This window comes from Canis lupus, chromosome 1 (genome assembly GCF_011100685.1).
Source record: "Canis lupus familiaris isolate Mischka breed German Shepherd chromosome 1, alternate assembly UU_Cfam_GSD_1.0, whole genome shotgun sequence".
Lineage (NCBI taxonomy): Eukaryota > Metazoa > Chordata > Mammalia > Carnivora > Canidae > Canis > Canis lupus.
The window spans coordinates 59,657,033-59,676,062 of NC_049222.1; the positions used below are offsets into that span (position 1 = coordinate 59,657,033).

At 39.7% G+C, this 19,030-nt stretch overlaps 1 protein-coding gene and 1 pseudogene across 1 annotated transcript in view; one reads left to right on the forward strand and one right to left on the reverse strand.

Moving 5' to 3' along the window:
* The first annotated feature begins 3,541 nt into the window (after nt 1–3,541).
* Nucleotides 3,542–4,511, forward strand: LOC100687227 (annotated as a pseudogene).
* A 4,879-nt stretch (nt 4,512–9,390) lies between these two features.
* MAN1A1 (mannosidase alpha class 1A member 1) overlaps nt 9,391–19,030 on the reverse strand; it is a 168,814-nt gene continuing 159,174 nt past the window's right edge. The window contains exons 11-12 of the mRNA XM_038526670.1: nt 12,557–12,672; nt 9,391–12,155 (exon numbers count right to left, since the gene is read on the reverse strand). Coding sequence (XP_038382598.1) covers nt 12,029–12,155; nt 12,557–12,672 — 243 coding nt within the window. The 3' untranslated portion in view covers nt 9,391–12,028. The remainder of the gene's footprint in view (nt 12,156–12,556; nt 12,673–19,030) is intronic.

A 19,030-nucleotide genomic window follows, 5' to 3' on the forward strand; every position in this document is an offset into this window, starting at 1 on the left:
ATTATTAACGGATGTACTTCAGACTTAGAATCCTTCATCCTATTATTAGAGAGGGCTACAAAAAGGCTGTAGACACTAGAGAGGGAGATCTTTATCGTTGACCTCACTGCTAGTGCCCTTCGAGTGTTTCACTGACCTGAGGAAGCCAGCCCCAGGTGTGTGGGCATGCCATGGAGCAGCCTTTACCTATGATGACTGAAACGACAAACAGCCCCTTACCTCCAAAACAAACTAAACAAGCCAAACCCTAATGGAGTTGAGACTATGTGATGTGTCTGTTTATTTTAATGATGGTGAGTATTTCAGAAGCAATTAGAATGGAGGAACACAGCTTGGACTCCTATGGATTTTGCCTGAGACAATTGGTATAATATGAACATACTAAAAGATGAGAAAGTGTCCTATTTTGGGTGAGTTTGCTTTTGCAAGTACAATGATGTAAATTTTCTAATGACAGCTTATAATTAGGTATCTCACAGTTAAGGTAAACACTAGATTATCCACTAAAAATAGGGTCTGCATTCAACTTTGAGTTAGTAGGGCCCAGCAGGAGCTGTGTTCTATTGGAGGCAAAACTTAAGATGAAAAATTATGTTGATATTTTTTTAACAGAAGTTAAAAAAACTTTTATCCATTTTTTTAACAATTTTTTCACTCTTTACCAAACGCTTTCTTAGTGTCTCCTACGTGCAGGATGGATGGTGACAGTTGGGTTAGAAACAAATATATGCCAAATGCCATATTAAGTCCTGCATTTATATTAATGAATAACCCCTGGTATCTTCCTTTTTTATTATTATTTTTTTTTTAAATTTTTATTTATTTATGATAGTCACACACAGAGAGAGAGAGAGGCAGAGACACAGGCAGAGGGAGAAGCAGGCTCCATGCACCGGGAGCCCGACGTGGGATTCGATCCCGGGTCTCCAGGATCACGCCCTGGGCCAAAGGCAGGCGCCAAACCGCTGCGCCACCCAGGGATCCCGGTATCTTCCTTTTTTAAGCTTCATTAATTTTTTGTGCATATTTGACTTTTTTTTTTTTTTTTTTTAGTCTTTAGCTCCATGAAAACAAGAAGCAACTCTAACTTGCTCCCTGCTAAATCCTTAGGACCTAGGATAGTGTCTGAAACATTCTTGGTGCTTACTATTTGTGGAATGAATAAGTGAAAACATAGAAGGCCACTATAGTATGATGCACGTGAATAGAAGTGTGGCAAGAGTGTGGCATGCCAGGAGAGGCAAAGGGAACTTTGAGTACTTTCTTAAGCAGAATCTGGATGCCTCTATTTAAAAGCTAACAGTCTTGGGGCACCTGGGTGGCTCAGTTGGCTAGGTGTTCCCCTCTTGATTTTTGGCTCAGGTTGTGATCTCCGGCTTGTGAGACTGAGCCTTGTGTTGGGCCTGGTGCTGGGCGTGGAGCCTGTTTAAGATTCTCTCTCTCTCTCTTAAAAAAAGCTGGGGGGCCTGGGTGGCTCAGTCAGTTAAGTATCTGACACTTGGTTTTGGCTTAGGTCATGATCTCAGGGTTGTGGGATCAAGCTCAGGGCGGGGGAAGTCTGCTTGAAGATTCTCTCCCTCTGTCCCTTCCCTGATATGCTCTGCTTCTCTCTAAAATAAATAAATAAATCTTAAAAAAAAGAAAGTTAACAGTCTTATGTTCTTGTGGTGGGGAGTACCAGAAGAAGAGGGGAGGGTACTCACAAAATTCATGTCCCCAGTGCTGTAGAAACTAAGGCCTACGTTTCTTAGTAGAAACTAAGTTCTTTCTTTCTTTCTTTCTTTCTTTCTTTCTTTCTTTCTTTCTTTCTTTTCTGGAGGGGAGTGGGAGTGCTGAGGGGGGGCAGGTCAGGGAGGGAGGGAGGGAGGGAGGGGAGGGAGGTGAGTAGGAGGAGGCGTTTGAGGGAGGGAGGAGGGACGAGGGAGGGGGGAGGAGGGCGGGAGGAGGAGGGGAGGGTGATCGGGCGTTATTTTCTGGTCTTCCTTCTGATATTATTCTTCTTCTCTCTCTCCTCTCTTTTTTGGGGTAGGGTGAGCAGACAAATCAATTCTTAATCAAAACCAGTATGCATTTTTCTTTGGATGTAGTTAATTTGAAGTCACTATAAGTGATTTTCAAACATATAAGCTGATTTTGGGAGCAATACTGGTTCTTTCAGAAGAATTATTTCAGCAATCCTTCCTAGTTCATAAAATTGAGTTTGCTGGTTTTCAAAGCTTCTCTGGAATGAAAATAAAACTATAGTTCTGTTTAAAACGAGTTCTTAAGTTGTAGCCACTGTTTTATTTTTTAGGGATTATTGAATACATCAATGACACAATTGATATGATGTTTTTACCAGTGCAAAAAATCATGCAGGGTGATCTCTATTTCTTTTCTTCTATAAATGCTAAAAGAACACCTCTTGTTCTTCAATAAGAAAATAAGTGGAAAGGTCTTCAATTAGTGCATGATACGGGTGAAGAAAGAGCTGGATATTTGTCTTCTCATGTCAGAAAATAAGTGCTAAACTCTGACTTTGGAAAATGAGCAAAAACATGTGTTTGACACAGTCTGATTGAAGAATGGCATCCAAAAAAAGCCTAGGGTAGTTGGAAACAACAGGCAAAATAATAGCAAATGTGTTGTCATAACAAAAGAAGCTGGAGGCTTCCCAAGGGAGAAGAGAGATGATTCTTTAATAGGATATAAGAGCTGAAAACAGGGGCTGAAACTTATGAAGGCATAATCCTGCCAAGCATAGAGCCAAAAATTGTACACATATTAGCTATTTTAATTCTTAGGAGGTAGGTACTGTTACTTCCATTTTGTAGATGAAGAAACTGATGTTTGGAAGCTTGTATTTGGGTGCAGTGGTCTCCAGTCTATACATGGAAGGTTCCTACTGTTTCCTGTTCCGGCATTCACAACAGACATCATTCAGGGCATAACCTAGTTGCAACACATGGGCGAATCACTCCTCTTACTTTATAGATGAGGAACTTGAGTTGTAAAGACTTTGATGCTTGTTCCAAATCACACAGGAAGTTAATAGCAGAGCTAAGTTTGGAATTCAGTTGTCTTGATTCCTAGTGAAGTCAACTTCCTATTGCATCTACTTTCTTCTCTTTCTTTTTAAAAGATTTTACTTATTTGACAGAGAGAGAGAGAGAGAGAGAGAGAAAACAAGCTGGGAGAACAGCAGGCAGAGGGAGAAGCAGGCTCCCCACAGAGCAAGGACCCCAATGCAGGGCTCGATCCCAGGATCCCGTGATCATGCCCTGAGCCAAAGGCACATGCCCAACTGACTTAGCCACCCAGACGCCTCTCTGCCCTTTCTGTACTGCATTGCATAAAGAAAAGAGACTAGAAGGACCTAATTTGTTAAATGGCAGAAATTAAAATGTGTATAATTTTGCAGCTCTGGTTAAGACCATGTAAGACACAAAGTTATCAGTTTGGCAATAACAAGACAGAAGAGGGACGTGAATAGGGGTAAAATGTTCTTAGGGCGATTTACTCAGGGGGTTCAAGTGCGGAGTGGCACATAGCAGGAGGGTAGATGGCCTGGCAAAGGCCGGGGCTGAGGGCGGCAGCGGGGGAAAGGGGGTCCCAACCTCTGAAATCGGCTGCCTTTCCCCCAGGCTCCAGCATTTCAGAAATTCAGAACAAACAACAGACACTTAATGTTCACGCAGTGGAAGCAGCAGCAGCATAAGGAAAAGGTGGCGATTAAGAAAAAGCTTAAAAAAAAGAAGCTCTTGGCGATAAGGCTCCACCGAAGCCCACCCCAAAGGCCACGGGCAACCAGCGAGTGTACGATGAGACCATGGTAGATCCCAATGCTGAAGGCGTTGCTTCTGATGAAGCCACAGATGAATTTGCATCTTCCTCCAACAAACTCCTCCCAAGATTCTCATGACAACATCAGACCTCCTGGGAGAACAGTACGACTGTGAACAGCTCTCCACAGTTCACCAAACTCACACGTTTATTACCCAAGAGGACTGGCTTTGAAAAAAATTACTCCACAGCGCATTTCAAGAGATTTCACAGATCTGATAGTTATTAATGAAGATTGTAAAACACCAAATGGGTTAATTCTGAGTCACTTGCCAAGTGGCCCAACTGCTCATTTGGCCCAAACTGCTCGTTTGCGTAAAGAAATTAAGAGAAGAGGCAAGGACCCTACAGAACCCATGCCTGAAATAATTTTGAATGACTTGACGATGAGGCTGGGTCATTCTATTGGACGTATGTTTGCATCACTCTTTCCCCATAATCCTCAATGTATTGGGAGGCAAGTTGCCACATTCCATAATCAACGGGACTATATATTCTTCAGATTTCATAGGTGCATATTCAAGAGTGAAAAGAAAGTGAGAATTCAGGAACTTGGACTCTGTTTTACCTTAAAATTAAGATCTCTTCAGAAAGGAACCTTTGATTCTAAATATGGAGAATATGAATGGGTCCATAAGCCCCGGGAAATGGATACATGTAGAAGAAAATGCCATTTATAAAATACTGGAGGAATAGTATTGAATTGTGCAAACAGGTCTACTTTGGATGTATGACAATGACAGAAGAACCTTTTCAAAATGTCATTTACTGGCTCCATAAACCTTTTCATGTCTGGACCAAGTAACAAGTGCCATGAATTACCATTCACTGTTTATGTAGCACATACAAATAAAAGTCATTTTGGTGAGTTTAGAAAAAAAAATAGCAGAATGGTGATGAAATTGTGCACAAAGAAGGAAGAGCGTTGTTTTTCTGTTGCCAAATTGAGGCCTTGTGTTACAACAAGCCGAAGTGGTCATGTCCATGAATTGGTACTAAGAGCACTGTGCCTGCCTAAAGTTGTTACGGTGGTTTCCCATCCTGCTTCTAAGAGGGGATTCCAAGCCATGAGCCTCTACTATCCACAAAGAACTCCAAAAGAGTTGCAAAGTCAGGAACAATGTTCCAATGATTCTGTGAAGGAGGATCATTCACTTGTTCCTCCCAAGAGACTTAAAACAGCAAAGCAAAACAAAACAGAACTCTCTGGTGCCAGTCGTTTTGGAAAACGGTGTTTGAAAGCAGTACATTTTATAGCCCTATTTGCAGAATTATGAATTAATATGTGCTCATAGCCTAAGGCCAAAATACTCCAGTATGTGGAGTTTTTTAAAAAAAGCTATACATCTATTACGGTTTTCTAAGGTTTCATGGTAATTTGCATTCTCTGGGGAATTAAATGGATCTGTGACACAAATTTACATTAATTTATTCAGCAAGTAATGGCATGTTTTAGGAGGTTCAAAGTGATCATAGTAATGGTGAGCCAACAAATCTGATGATTAGCATTGCAACGAATGCAAAAACACTAGGGACCAGGGGATAGAAACGAAGGTGCTCTTTGGAGGTCGTTTCCAAGAACATCTTATATGTTTACTTGACACACAGCCAAACTAGGAGTTCTGTGTATTTTGTGCAAGTGACAGTTGTGTTCAAACTCAACCAGATCAGAAGAAACCATTTGAAATGACTTTAGAAGCAGCTTTTGGGAAAGAGGCAAAGGAAACAGTCACTGAATGAAACAGCAGGGAATGAAGTGAATACTTTTGAGATTCCCTCAATAAGAAGAATTAGGTTTGAAAATCCAATGTGAATCTGTTTCTCAAACCTTAGGTGTATGGCTTCTTGTTCAGAAATGCTTTTGGAAAAGGACACGTTTCTGTTTCCAAAGTGATCCAAAATATGTTTCTTTCAAGTTGTTGTGCTTAAATCTTGAAGTAGAAACCAAATACGCTTGTCATGACTTGCTAATTTATTCATTATTTCTTCTGCTAGTTTTGGGACTTCCACCTACCTATAACTTACAATTGTGGTTTCCAACTTTAGCACGCATGGGAAGAACAAAAAGAGCTAGCCCAACATGGATCTTCCGGGGTCCCACCACAATTCTGACTTACTAAATTTGGGTAAGGCTGGAAAATCTGCATTTCAATAGGACTTGCAAGAGACTCTGATATAGGTGGACAGCTATGCCTGGAGAAAGAGCCTTAGACCAATTTTCAAGGGTGAGCTCTGAATTTACACGTTTATTTTGGAGTGGCTGGATGGGAACAATGTATGCTCTCATAGATTGTTCTTTTTTTTATTAGCATAAATCTTACCAAATCCCTGTCTGGAAGCACAGGGCGGGACAGAAAATAGTTTTTGTCCTTGGAAAAAATCCCCCAGTTTTCTCATATTTAAAATAAGAGAGTTAGACTAAATGCTGTCTAGACTCCTATGTAGTTCTGATATTTTATATGCATATCTGATGCTTAGCAAATATTTCCTGAAGATTATGACTCATGTGTTGGCCAGTATAGAATGAATGAGCCAGGAAAAAAAAAATCAGTCTTTGGGCCATTATATCAGTTAAAAGATTAATTAAGATACCCCTTCCCATCCTCACATTTCAGCCACAAGTCAGGGCGCTGGAATGGCCATTAGATACATGAATTCTATGCTCAAATGAGAAAAGATTTATCTAGTTTTCATAAAATTTTTAGCAGTTGTCTACATATAATTATCAGAAATTAGATGTATTGACTGCCAAGCTGCCATTTCTGTGTGGATGGTTGATGATTAGTATAAATAAGAATCATGTTTAGAATATCTTTTAATAATTCTGTCAGCAATGAGTAGACATTATTTATGTTGCAAATAACTAAATTCAGAAGGTTCCCATTTGAGTAGCTATATGTTAAGTGAAAAACCAACTCCTTTACTTGATGCTGCAGAAATAGTTTTCTCAGGAGACAAGGACTATGAGATTAAATCATAGAAACAATAGTAGGCTATTCGAATCCTAACACTGAAAAACTCTGTATTAGAAAACTGGCTTACATTTTTCTGGTATGTTACACAGGGCCTTACATGATACACGTGGTTTAAAAAACTCTGTTGGTTTAGAGTTGAATCTAGCCACGAACACAAAGTTGCTCCATATTTCCTTAAAACGACTATAGGTAGCAATAAAAAATGCCCATCCTTATAGTTATTAAAAACAACAGCAAGTTATATAATACTGATACCTAATATTTTTTTAAAAATTACTGTGTATTAAAAAATATTTGCAAATAGCCACAGCAAAACTTATGAATATAAGGTTCATTCATTCATTCAGTCACCCATTCACCAGATACTTTGCTATGTGCCACCAAGTGGCTACTCGAGACACTGTGGTGAGGAGCAGAGCCAAAGTAACTTTCTGTTCTGGGGGGAGAGGGGGTTGGTTTTAAGGGGGTAGGCAGACAATAAGCAAATCAGGAAATAAATATGTAACCCACACCTTGAGAAAGAGCCTGAGACCAATTTTCGAGGGTGAGCTCTTAAATGCTAAGTAGAAAATAAAAAGAGCAAGGAACGAAGGGTGATGGGGAATTTTATATTAATTTGCCAAGGAAATCACTCTGATAAGGTGATAACTGAGCAGAGACCTGAATGAAGTGAAGAATGTGGCACAAAAACATTGGGGAAGGAGATGGACCTGGGGGGGTGTTTGCTAAGTGAAGTCAGACAGATAAAGACAAACACCATCTGATTACACTTCTACGTGGAATCTAAAAAATAAAGCAAATGAACAAAGAGAGCAGGGACAGATCCCTAAACCCAGAACAAACTGGTGGTTGCTAGAGGGGAAGAGGGTAGAGGGCTGACGGGTGACGGGAGTGGGAGCCACAGGCTTGCATTATGGAAGGAGTAAGTCACAGGGATGAAAGGTACAGCTCGGGGACTATGGTCAGTCAGGGGTATCGTACTAGCGTGACACGGTGACGGATGGTGGCTACGGCTGCGGCAAGCACAGTGTAGTACACACTTGTCCAATCACTGTGTGATACACCTGAAACTCGTGCAACACTGTGTTAACTGTACTTCAATTTCAAATTAAAAACAAAGAAACAAAAAAACACGGGGAAAGAGGTCTAGGCAGAGAGAACAGCAACCAGAATGTCTGAAACAGTCTAAAAAGTTCCAACATGAATTTGAAAAACCTAGACTTTTACAGAAATATTGGAGGCTCTCCTGTAGCTGAAGTTCTCTTTTCTAAGCTTCTTTGATCACTCAGATCCTAGTGACCTCCTGCTTCCCTGGACTCTTTTTTTTTTTTAAGATTTTATTTATTTATTCATGAGAGACACAGAGAGAGGGAGAGGGAGAGGGAGAGAGAGAGAGAGAGAGAGAGACTGGCAGAGACACAGGCAGAGGGAGAAGCAGGCTCCGTGCAGGGAGCCCGATGTGGGACTCGATCCTGGAACTCCAGGGTCATGCCCTGGGCAGAAGGCAGGTGCTTAACTGCTAAGCCACCCAGGCGTCCCTCCGCTGGACTTCTGTAGCAAAAGAAATTTTTGTTTTTCTATAGCAGAATTTAACTGGTAACTAAACACTTTGTTTTGGTGGTGGGGTGAGTCTGATCTCCTTGACTGGACTGGGAACTGAAGAACAGGATCATACTTTATGCTATTTCTGCCATCAACTCCCTGTTTCTAACCCATATGCCCTGGTGTTGAATATATATTGGAGTCCTTTTTTTAAAAAAAACAAAACAGATTTATTTATTTGAGAGAGAGGGAGAGAGAATGGGGGGGAGGGGCAGAGGAGAGGGAGAGAATCTCCAGCAGACTGCCTGCTGAGGGCAGAGCCTGATGTGGGGCTCGATCCCAGGACCCTGAGATCATGACCTGAGCTGAAAACAAGAGTTGGACGCTTAACCAACTGAGCCACCCAGGCGCCCCTATGTTGGAATCTTTTTTCTTTTTTAAATTTTTATTTATTTATGATAGTCACAGAGAGAGAGAGAGAGAGAGAGAGAGGCAGAGACATAGGCAGAGGGAGAAGCAGGCTCCATGCACCGGGAGCCCGACGTGGGATTCGATCCCGGGTCTCCAGGATCGCGCCCTGGGCCAAAGGCAGGCGCTAAACCGCTGCGCCACCCAGGGATCCCTATGTTGGAATCTTAATAAGATATTTAGTTAATAAAAAATGTATATGCAATTTTTTTTGCAATTTAAAGTTTTTAATGAGAAATGTAACTTTGTCAAGATCCTCTGGGCGTGGTATGGAATCACTATTAGGATTATTATTATTATGTTTTAAAAGATTTTATTTATTCATGAGAGACACAGAGAGAGAGAGAGGCAGAGACACAGGCAGAGGGAGAAGCAGGCTTCCTGCAAGGAGCCTGACATGGGATTCGATGCCAGATCCTGGGATCATGCCCTGAGCCAAAGGCAGATGCTCAACTGCTGAGCCACCCAGGTGTCCCCACTATTAGGATTAATAATAATCACTATTATCTCAATTTGCAATTGTATGTTTTCACCCCTATATATACAAAAGCTTATTTAAAAGGAGAAACAATAACAAATGAGGAGATATATTAAAAGGCTTTATTCACAATAGAGAAATTTTACAAATATAGTTTTTAAAAATTATGTGTCAATCTATTATGTTTCCCATAACATTAGAGATTTATATAAAGTTGGAAATGACAGAATAGATTTATGTACAAATTAAAAACAACCAATGAAAAGAATGGGTGCTACACATGGAAGAGTCATGACAAACATCGAGTTCTGTAAATTTCATACAACTTATAGGTGTAATAGTAATTGTGCACAGTATACCAAAAATATATGCAGAAACACAAAATGAAGTGCTATTTTAATTATTTGCCTTTCAGGATGTGAATACATATGTAAACTTAACTGCACAGTTTTGCTGAAAATGAATGAAAATGCCTACCTAAGGACTTCAGTTGTTCGAAATAATTAACACAAAATATAACTTTAATTAAATTACATCACCCTAATAATAATAATCTCTTAATCATGTTTACATTTTTGGTGTTTTGGGATTTAGGTTGAAAACTCCAAGTTCTAGAATTGAAAAACTTTGTCCTTGCCATTGGCAGAGCAAAACATAGTACAATCATCTTGCCTATTTATATCAGGATACAAAAGGTACGTTATAGTGCAGTGTGTACACATAACCTGATTTCAAAGTATCTGCTGCAGAAATACATATCAGCTTTGTGCTCTTTCAAATCAAACTGAAAATTTAAAGAAAATAAATTAAATTTCCAGTCCAAGGACATTCACGTGAAAATTATCATTTAAATACATATGGCCCAATTTTTGCAATAATCTCACACACTGCTTTTAAGTTCTGGAAGAAAGGACTCTCAACAAACCATTCATTTCATAAAGTGAGCTGAAGATATGAGTGGAAGGAGTTATTCTGGGTCACAGGAACTCATTAACATGGCAATAATGATGCACTAAAGGATCTTTTTCATTTACTAATTTTATTAATTTATTCTTTGACATAAAACAACGTACAGTATTGAAAAAAGAGCAGGTCACACAGGTGGTCCTTTCAGACAAAGGAAATCTTTTGAAACACTTTCAAAAGCTGAAACAGCTGAAAACAATTGAGTCTACTGAGATCTAAGAAAATAATTAAAAAACATTATGTTGAAGCATATGAAATTGCTGATATTGGGCAGTTTCTCTACTACAAGTGCAGCAATTTCATATACTTCAGCCCAGTTCATGGGGTTGCACTGAACCATCCGACCACTCTCGGTTGAAAATGCAGGTGGCTCAAAGTCTCTGCTCCTCAGTATATGCATCATCATATTAGCCCTTTCAAGAAATATATATAAAATATGAACTAATATGAGAAAGCACAAGCTGCCACCAAACGTGTTGTAGGGAAAGCCACTCATATCTCAAAATGATGCTTATTCTTAATGAAGAATCATGTAATTATTTTGATCTGCTATATGACTGTGGGGGATTAGGAATGTCCATTCCTATATATTGCTTTTAAGCTGGGATCTCTGTATTGAATTTAACCTGACAAAATGTACTATATTCTTACTTAGCCTAAAAGTTTATTAGATTTTCTTCAGTTGACCATGAATAGACACATTAGCAGAGCTTCTTTCAGAGTTAAATCCTGCTGTCATAAATTGAAATGAAATAGTTTACTACATTTGAGAAAGGGCTCTTTTCAAATCTGAAAAATCTGAACCAAATGTAATGCTTTTTTTGAGAACAAGAAAAAAAACCTTAAAGGTGAAATACAAACTAAAAACCATGTTAAATACTCACCCTTTCTTTGGAGAGACTCAATTTCTTCATATACTCAGTTAAAAGCAAAAGCTAACACACTAAAAGTTATACTGTTGTCTTTCAAAAAATGTAATTCAGTAATAGCAGAGTTCTGCAAAACTCGAAAGCTCCACTCGTGTGGTAGGGGATGGAAGAAATTAACCAGGACATGATCCAGAAATGACACAGGGCATTTAAAGTAAAATTTGAGAACTAATTCACAAATTAGGAAACACTAATATAATTAACCAACAAAAATATACTGTGGTTCCAATGAAATGAGGTCAACACGAGATGATCCTTTTGGGATGACACTCTAATTTGAATTACAATGTGAGTGAAGATTTTAGAAGACATTCTATCAAATAATGATAGACCCGCATAAAGAGGCTGTCTGTCACAGTTATAAGATCTGTCTCTGGTGGATAGACAAACCAGATTAACATGAAATTGAAAAGGAAAAAGCTTTTTTTAATATTTAATTTATTATTATGGCTTTTTGCAACATGGCAAAACATTACAGCTTAAAGCAGACGTCATCTCCTCATAGAGGAGGAAAAAGTTTTGCAGTCAAATCAAAATTGTAACTAAGAGGTCACTGGTATACCATTCTGTTCAATTTAATAAAAATGATATACCTTCATGAACTCCAGAAATTACTTAAAAAAAGTAAAAACCTATGATCCACTGACTGAGTAATAAAGGATATGATAAGGAATTTAGGTCCATCTATGCCTATGATAATAAACATAAAAGACTGCAAAACAATTTTAGAACTTAGAATAATCACAGACCTATTGATAAAAATTCATCATGTGCCTGAATACCAGAAAAGGAATTATTAAGGTATGCAGTGAAGGGAATGGAGCACAGTAAAATATAAAAGATCTTTTTTATTTTGCATTGACTTCGACTTCCTTTTTATTCGTACAGAGTACAGGGAGAAGATGTGCCTCGGTATTGAAGATCCAGTGTTCCAGTGGAAGCAGATCATCATCAGAAAATATTAAGTACAAATATCTGGAGAGAAAAACATGAGTATATGAGGCCCGAGAGGCTGTGTCAGGCAGGGAAAGCATAAAGACACAGCAAAAACCGCATCAATGTCTCCGTATGTCTTACGGAGAATCACGGACGACAGTCAAGTATTGCAAAACCCCAAGGCGATATACTCACTAATGTGGAGTAAAGCAGCTGCTCTGTGCTTAGGGATGAGTGTGTGAAATCCCACAATGCAGCGCTAAGGCATCAGACTTGGGTAACGACTGGAAACCTACCCACAGTCACTGCCACACAGGGAGAGGGGGCATTCGGAAGCCGTCATACTTGCTACCGTTTGAATGTGTTCATGATAAAGACATCGACAAAGAAGATCGGATCAGGTGCCTCAGCCACATACTTTTGGAATACGTTTTACTTACTTCAGTGTCTCTGCCAAGAAGAAACTCTGCTGTACATCGTCATAACTCTCGTGTCGGAGGTAAACATCCCTTAGGCCTGAATAGCCTCCGTTCACGCGGCAGTGATTTTCCAGGGCCTACCAAGGAAGAGGGGAGAAACGGTCATGTTGCAATAAACTGCTTGTCGCCAGTTTTTATTATGAAATTGCCAGATGCAAATAAAATAAGGATTCAAATTGAATACATGTGGAAGGGTTTTAGGCGAACATTTAAAAAAAAAACCCCACAAAATGCAAAGGCATATAAAGTATAAAAAGTTAAAGGGTATATAGACTAGATATCTATTAGAAACACTTCTACATTTAATTTTGAAATAATTTTTCAGTGATTTATTTTTTTTAAGCATTTCCTCTTGTGGTCCATAGTCGGGTTCATCATACTATGGATCACAGGCTTAACCCAGTTTACTGTTAATTTTGTAAATAAAGTGTTACTGAACCATAGCCATGCTCATCTGTTGACATATTGTCTGTGGCTAGTTTTTTTTTTCCATTACAACGGCAGAGAGGAGTACAGGCAAACCTCGAAGACATTGTGGGTTTGGCTCCAGGCCACTACACTAAGTGAATATTGTGATAAAGTGAGTCAAGTGAATTTTTTCATTTCCCAGTGCATATGAAAGTTATGTTTCCACTGTACTAGAGTCTATTAAGTGTGTGGTAGCGTTATTTCTGAAAAACAATATACATACCTTAATTAAAAAACACTGTTGCTAAAAAAACGCTAAGCATCATCTGAGGGTTCAGTGGGCTTGTCCTCTTTTTAGAGCTGTTGGAGGGTCTTTCTCTGATATTGGTGGCTGCTGCCCTTCTCAGGCTGCTGAAAGTAGGGGTGGCTGTGCAAATTCTTGAAATAAGGCAACAATGAAGTTTGCCAAGTCGGGATCGTATCTTTTACAAATGATTTCTCTGCAGCACACGGTGTTGAGTTGATGGAGGCTCTACCTGCAGTAGAGCCTCTTTCAAAATGGGAGCCCATCCTCCCAAACCTTGCTGCTGCATTATCAACTAAGTTTATGTAATGTTCTAAACTCTTGGCGGTCAACGATCTTCATCAGGAGTAGATTCCATCCCAAGAAACCACTTTCTTTGCTCGTCCATGAGAAGCAACTCTTCATCTGTTTGAGTTTTATCATGGGATTTGGCGATTCAGTCACATCTTTAGCTTCTGCTTCTAATTCTAGTTCCCTTGCTATTTTCCACCACCTCTGTGGGTACTTCCTCCCCTGAGGTCTTGAACCCCTCAAGTCACCCATGAGGGTAGATAACTTCTTTCAAAGTCCTGTTAATGTTGATACTGTGACCTCTTCCAAAAATGATGAATATTTTTTTTTTTAAGATTTATTTATTTATTCATGAGAGACACAGGCAGAGGGAGAAGCAGGTTCCCCGCAGGGAGCCCGATGCGGGACTTGATCCTGGGTCCTGGGATCGTGACCTGAGCTGAAGGCAGTTACCCAACTGCTGAGCCACCCAGGCATCCCAATGATGAATATTCTTAATAGTATCCAGAATGGTGAATTCTTACCAGGAGGTTTTCAATGGACTTTGCCCAGATCCATCAGAGGAATTACTAGCTGTGGCAATTGTAGCCTTAGGAAATGTATTTCTTAAATGCTTAAAGTCAAAATGCTCCTTGATCTATGGGATGCAGAATGGATGCTATCTTAGCAGGCATGAAAACAGAAATCTCATTGTATATCTCTGTCCGAGCTCTTGGGCTACCAGGTACACTGTCAAGGAGCGGTAATATTGTGAAAGGGATCTTTTTTCCTGAGCAGTAGGTCTCAGCAGCAGGCTTAAAATATTCAGTAAACCATGCTGGAGACACATGAGCTTTGTTGTTCTATTTATAGAGTATAGACAGAGTAGATTTAACATAATTATTAGAGCCCCTAAGATTTCTGAAATGGTAAGTGGGCATTGGCTTCAACTTCAAGTCACCAGCTCCATCAGCCCCTAACAAGGGAGTCAGCCTGTCCTTTGAAGCTTTGAAGCCAGGCACTTACTTCTCCTCTTCAGTTTTGAAAGTCCTAGATGGCATCTTCTTCCAATAGCAGGCCATTTCAACCACAATGAAAATCTGTTGTGTAGTGCAGCCACCTTCATTAACGATCTTGGCTAGGTCTTCTGGATAACTTGCGGCAGCTTCTCCATCAGCACTTGCTGCTTCCCCTTGCCCTTTGATGTTACAGAGATGGCTTCTTTCCTTAAGCCTCATGAAATATCTTTTGTTCTGCAGCTTCCTCACCTCTCCCAGCCTTTACGGAATTGAAGAGAGTTAGGGCCTTGCTCGAGGTTAGGCTGTGGCTTAAGGGAATGTTGTGGTTGGGCTGATCTTCTATCCAGGTCACTCAACTTTCTCCCTATCAGCATATTGCTTTCTTATCATTCCTGTGTTCACTGAGGTAGCACTTTTAATTTCCCTCAAGAAGTTTTTCCTTTGCACTTACAATGTGACTGTTTGGCAGAAGAGGCCTACCTCTTGGCCTTTCTTGGCTTCTGACCCGCCCTCCTCACTAAATTTAACCGTGTCTAGTTTTTGCTTTAAATTGGAAGATGTATGACTGTTCCTTTCACCCGAACACTTAAGAGGCCACTGTAGGGCTATTAACTGGCCTACTGCCAGTATTGTCATATCTCAGGAAATAGGAAGGCCCGAAGAGAGGGAGGGAGAGGAGTAGAGCCATCAGAACACACAACATTTATTGATAAAGTTCTCTGTCTTATAAAGGTGCAGTTTGTGGCACATCAAAACCGTTACAATAATAACATCAAAGATCACTGATCATACATCACTGCAACAAATATAATAAGAATGAAAAAGACTTAAATATTGTGAGAATTACCAAAATGTGACAGAGATAGGAAACAAGCTAATGCTGTTGGAAAAATGGCACCGATTAGACTTGCTGGGCACAGGGTTGTTACAAACCTTCAATTTGTAAAAAGCACAGTATTTGCAGAGCACAATAAAATGCATGCTTGTGCTTGCATATGGCCTCCAAGCCTAGTTCTCTCTGGCTCTTACGGCAAAGTTTGCTGACCCCTGATCAAAAGAGACTGTGAATGTCAACTGGGATTAAAAACCCAAGAACTGAGAAAGGGTACTGGATCAAAAACAGCTGCTACTGGACCCAGGTCATCTTATTTTGTAAACACCGATGGTGGAGTATTAGTGATATTGGTGACAGGTAGCAAAGAAGAAAATGGATAGCAGTGAAAAAAAATGTGGCTCATATCTATTTCTAAAACATATTTTTCTTTTCTCTAGTATGGGATGGAAGAAAATGGGAGGAATTCATTTCTTAACTGTCTGGAGAGAAATGATCCTACATTCCTGAAGTTCTCTGGCTCTAATGAGTATTTGAGAAAGAGATGGGTTGGGCAGTATGGGAATGAAAATTTGGATAATAACCTATCAACTTGCAGGTTCCATGAACAAAGAAAATATCTCCTGATTTGGTACTTTTAAAAAGCCACTGGGAAAATAAGATCAACTGAAAAAAACTGCTTTGATTATAGTCTCTGCTGCAGACAACAAACCAAGCAGGGGGAAAACCTGCAGAAAGGAACTTTCAGGTTGTATTATTTTTTTCCTTCCTTCCTCTTTTGTAAGTTCTTTTTGATTAAAAAGTCAAATACCAGATACATTGGAGTAGGCCCAAGATTATTTGTAGAAAAGAAAAAAAAACCAAACAGGATTTAGAAGAAATGGACAAGTTTGTTGTTATGGAACGTAATTAAATCCTACTTCCAGACAGTTCCTAAAGAAGATTTTAACAACAAAACTTTTAGATGTTTTTTTTCCCCACCCTTGAAGTTCTTTGGTGATAAGTTAATGAGAGAACCAGTCATGATAAACTGCTACTCCTCTCTCCCACAGAAATTTCTACAAGCTCCTTTTTTCATTATAGGGAAAGAGTCGTTTTGTGGGGTGGACAGTGCCCAAACATTTTTCTTCTTTTCAGTTCACCCTCATTCTTCTCATCCTAATGTGGCGAGCCACAGTTGTCCGGAACACATTCTAAAATCTCAGAAGAGGGGGCTGGATCCTGGCCCTGGACTCTCTAAGGGAGCCCACAGACGTTCCTGGACCCAGGCAGTGTCCCTTTGTTCAACATGGGGTTGTTGTGAGAATAAAACAAGAAGAAGATACACTTTGCATGGTGACAGGGACCTTTTGGGGGTTTAGAGAAGCCTAGCTATTTTCCTTTTATGAGGCTTTTGGCAAATTAAAAAAAAAAAAAAAGGGAAATGCCAAAGAGGCTTTGTTTCTTTATTTTTTAAAAATTATTTATTTTATTTTTATTTTTTTATTTTTTTTTACTTTTAAAAAATGAAAAACCTTCATGTTAAATCTAAATTTTAAAACTTTAGGGATATGAAGCTGGGGATAAGCAGCCCTCCTGGGCACCCATAACAGACCCTGACATTACTAATATTATAGTATCTCAACAGTGGAAGCAGCTGTGTATTTATGTTGCATAGTCGGATCAGAACATCATTTTACTATACTCTGTTCTTGGGGCTCTCAGACTCTAGGCATCGGGACCACCTCGATTTTATGTAAATTCTTACATTATTAGTGACCATGTGTGTCTGGGATGTACAAATAGCAGAGAAAAGAAAAATAGGAAAATATTTACAGTTATCAGAGCTCCAAATAAAGGATGAAGGACAACCCAGATCCTAAGTGACTATATCTTTTTAGGGGAAAGAAAGGTAAGAGAATAGCGAGCAGCATGAGTTAAATCTTAAGTCCAAAAGGGATAGAAAAGCATTCTCTTATCTTTAGGTTAAACAGGTTAGATAAACAGCTGATCCATGGGGATTTCCAAGAGTGGATTCTAGGGAATAGTGCTAATAATAAGGCTGAATGGTTGAGTTTGGTCTGAGCTCAAAGGTAGAACCTAGCAAAACAGACATATCAAAGAGCCTGGAAACGGGGATCAAGCCTGGGGAGGGAGAAGCAGGGACTGGGAAGACAAATCACTTTTTTCAGGGCCAGAATGTCCATATGGAAAAGGTTAGATTTAGGAGATCAGAAAAAAAATGTGCAAAAGAAGGAAAAAAAAAAATCCCTATATAAGACTTATCTGTGAACCAGGGGAGACATCATATAATCTATACACACAGGTTTATAGACATTGTAAAATCTATATTTACCAACACACATATAAATACATAAGCATAACTTATAGCCAAACCTCATCAGAATATTATACGTAATTGGGAGGAATTTAATGAAGTTTTTATGACATCATTGAGAATAAGTAAAAGAACGGAGGTAAATGTTATTTCTGCTATGTAGATTCACAATCGTGTGAACATCTGTGATTAATGGACTATTGGTAACCTGTGGAGAAGCTTCTAGTGCTGTATGCTGGATTGCATAGTTTGCTATCTTGTTTGACATTATTATTGTGTTCAGTGTTACTATTCAGAAATCTGGCTAAGACATGGAGAGCAGGTTTATCTAGTGTGTCGCTGAAAGAAAGCTGCAAAGGGAGTGCTTCAAGAGAAGATAGGAGGATGGCTGACAAATACTTTAGAAATAGCAAGCGTGGGTGAAAACAAGCATGGAACAAAAGAGATGTCTTGATAAGAACTAATATAGTAGCTAGTATCATTTGACCACAATTTCAACATAAGCCAGGGGTTTTACAATCTACTCAGAAAACAAGCGGGACCACAGGCTGTGGGAAATAACACTCAGAAGACAGGTTATTGGGTCACACCACTCAGTCCTGAGAGACCACACATGTCACGAAGAGGTGGAGGGAAGTGATGGAGGAGGATGGAGCTGTGGACAGAACGTGCTGTCTTCAGATAACTGAGGAGCTGCAGTGTGAAAAGAGAAGGCATTCCCCCCCACCCAGACCTCCAGACCGCAAAACACCCTAAATTCTGGTATCTAAAGGGGTAACTTTCTAACTTCCAGCCAGTAAAAAATGGAATTACTTTACGTGTAGTATGTTCTTGTTAACTACAAAGTCCTTGACTAGATGAGGAATAGCCATGTGGCAAAGACCACAAGATCTGGGGCACCTGGGTGATTCAGCGGTTGAGCATCTGCCTTTGGCTCAGGGCGTGATCCTGGGATTGACTCCCACATCAGGCTCTCCGAGGGGAGCCTGCTTCTCCCTCTGCCCATGTCTCTGCCTCTATTTTGATGTCTCTCATGAATAAATAAATAAAATCTTAAAAAAAAAAAGATGACAAGATCTTTTCTATGAGTGGAAGGCTAGTCTATGTGATTTTTAAGATATACTCCTATTTTTTAGTTTGTGTTCCCCTAAAAAATGGAGCATGACACAAGGGTTGGATGCAGGAACTTTTGAAGGGAGGTGATATCAGGAAGGGAATGAGTGGGGCAAGTGAAACGGGGAGGGGAGAAGAGCCATGGAAATGCACTGAGCGGTAGGCCACAGGG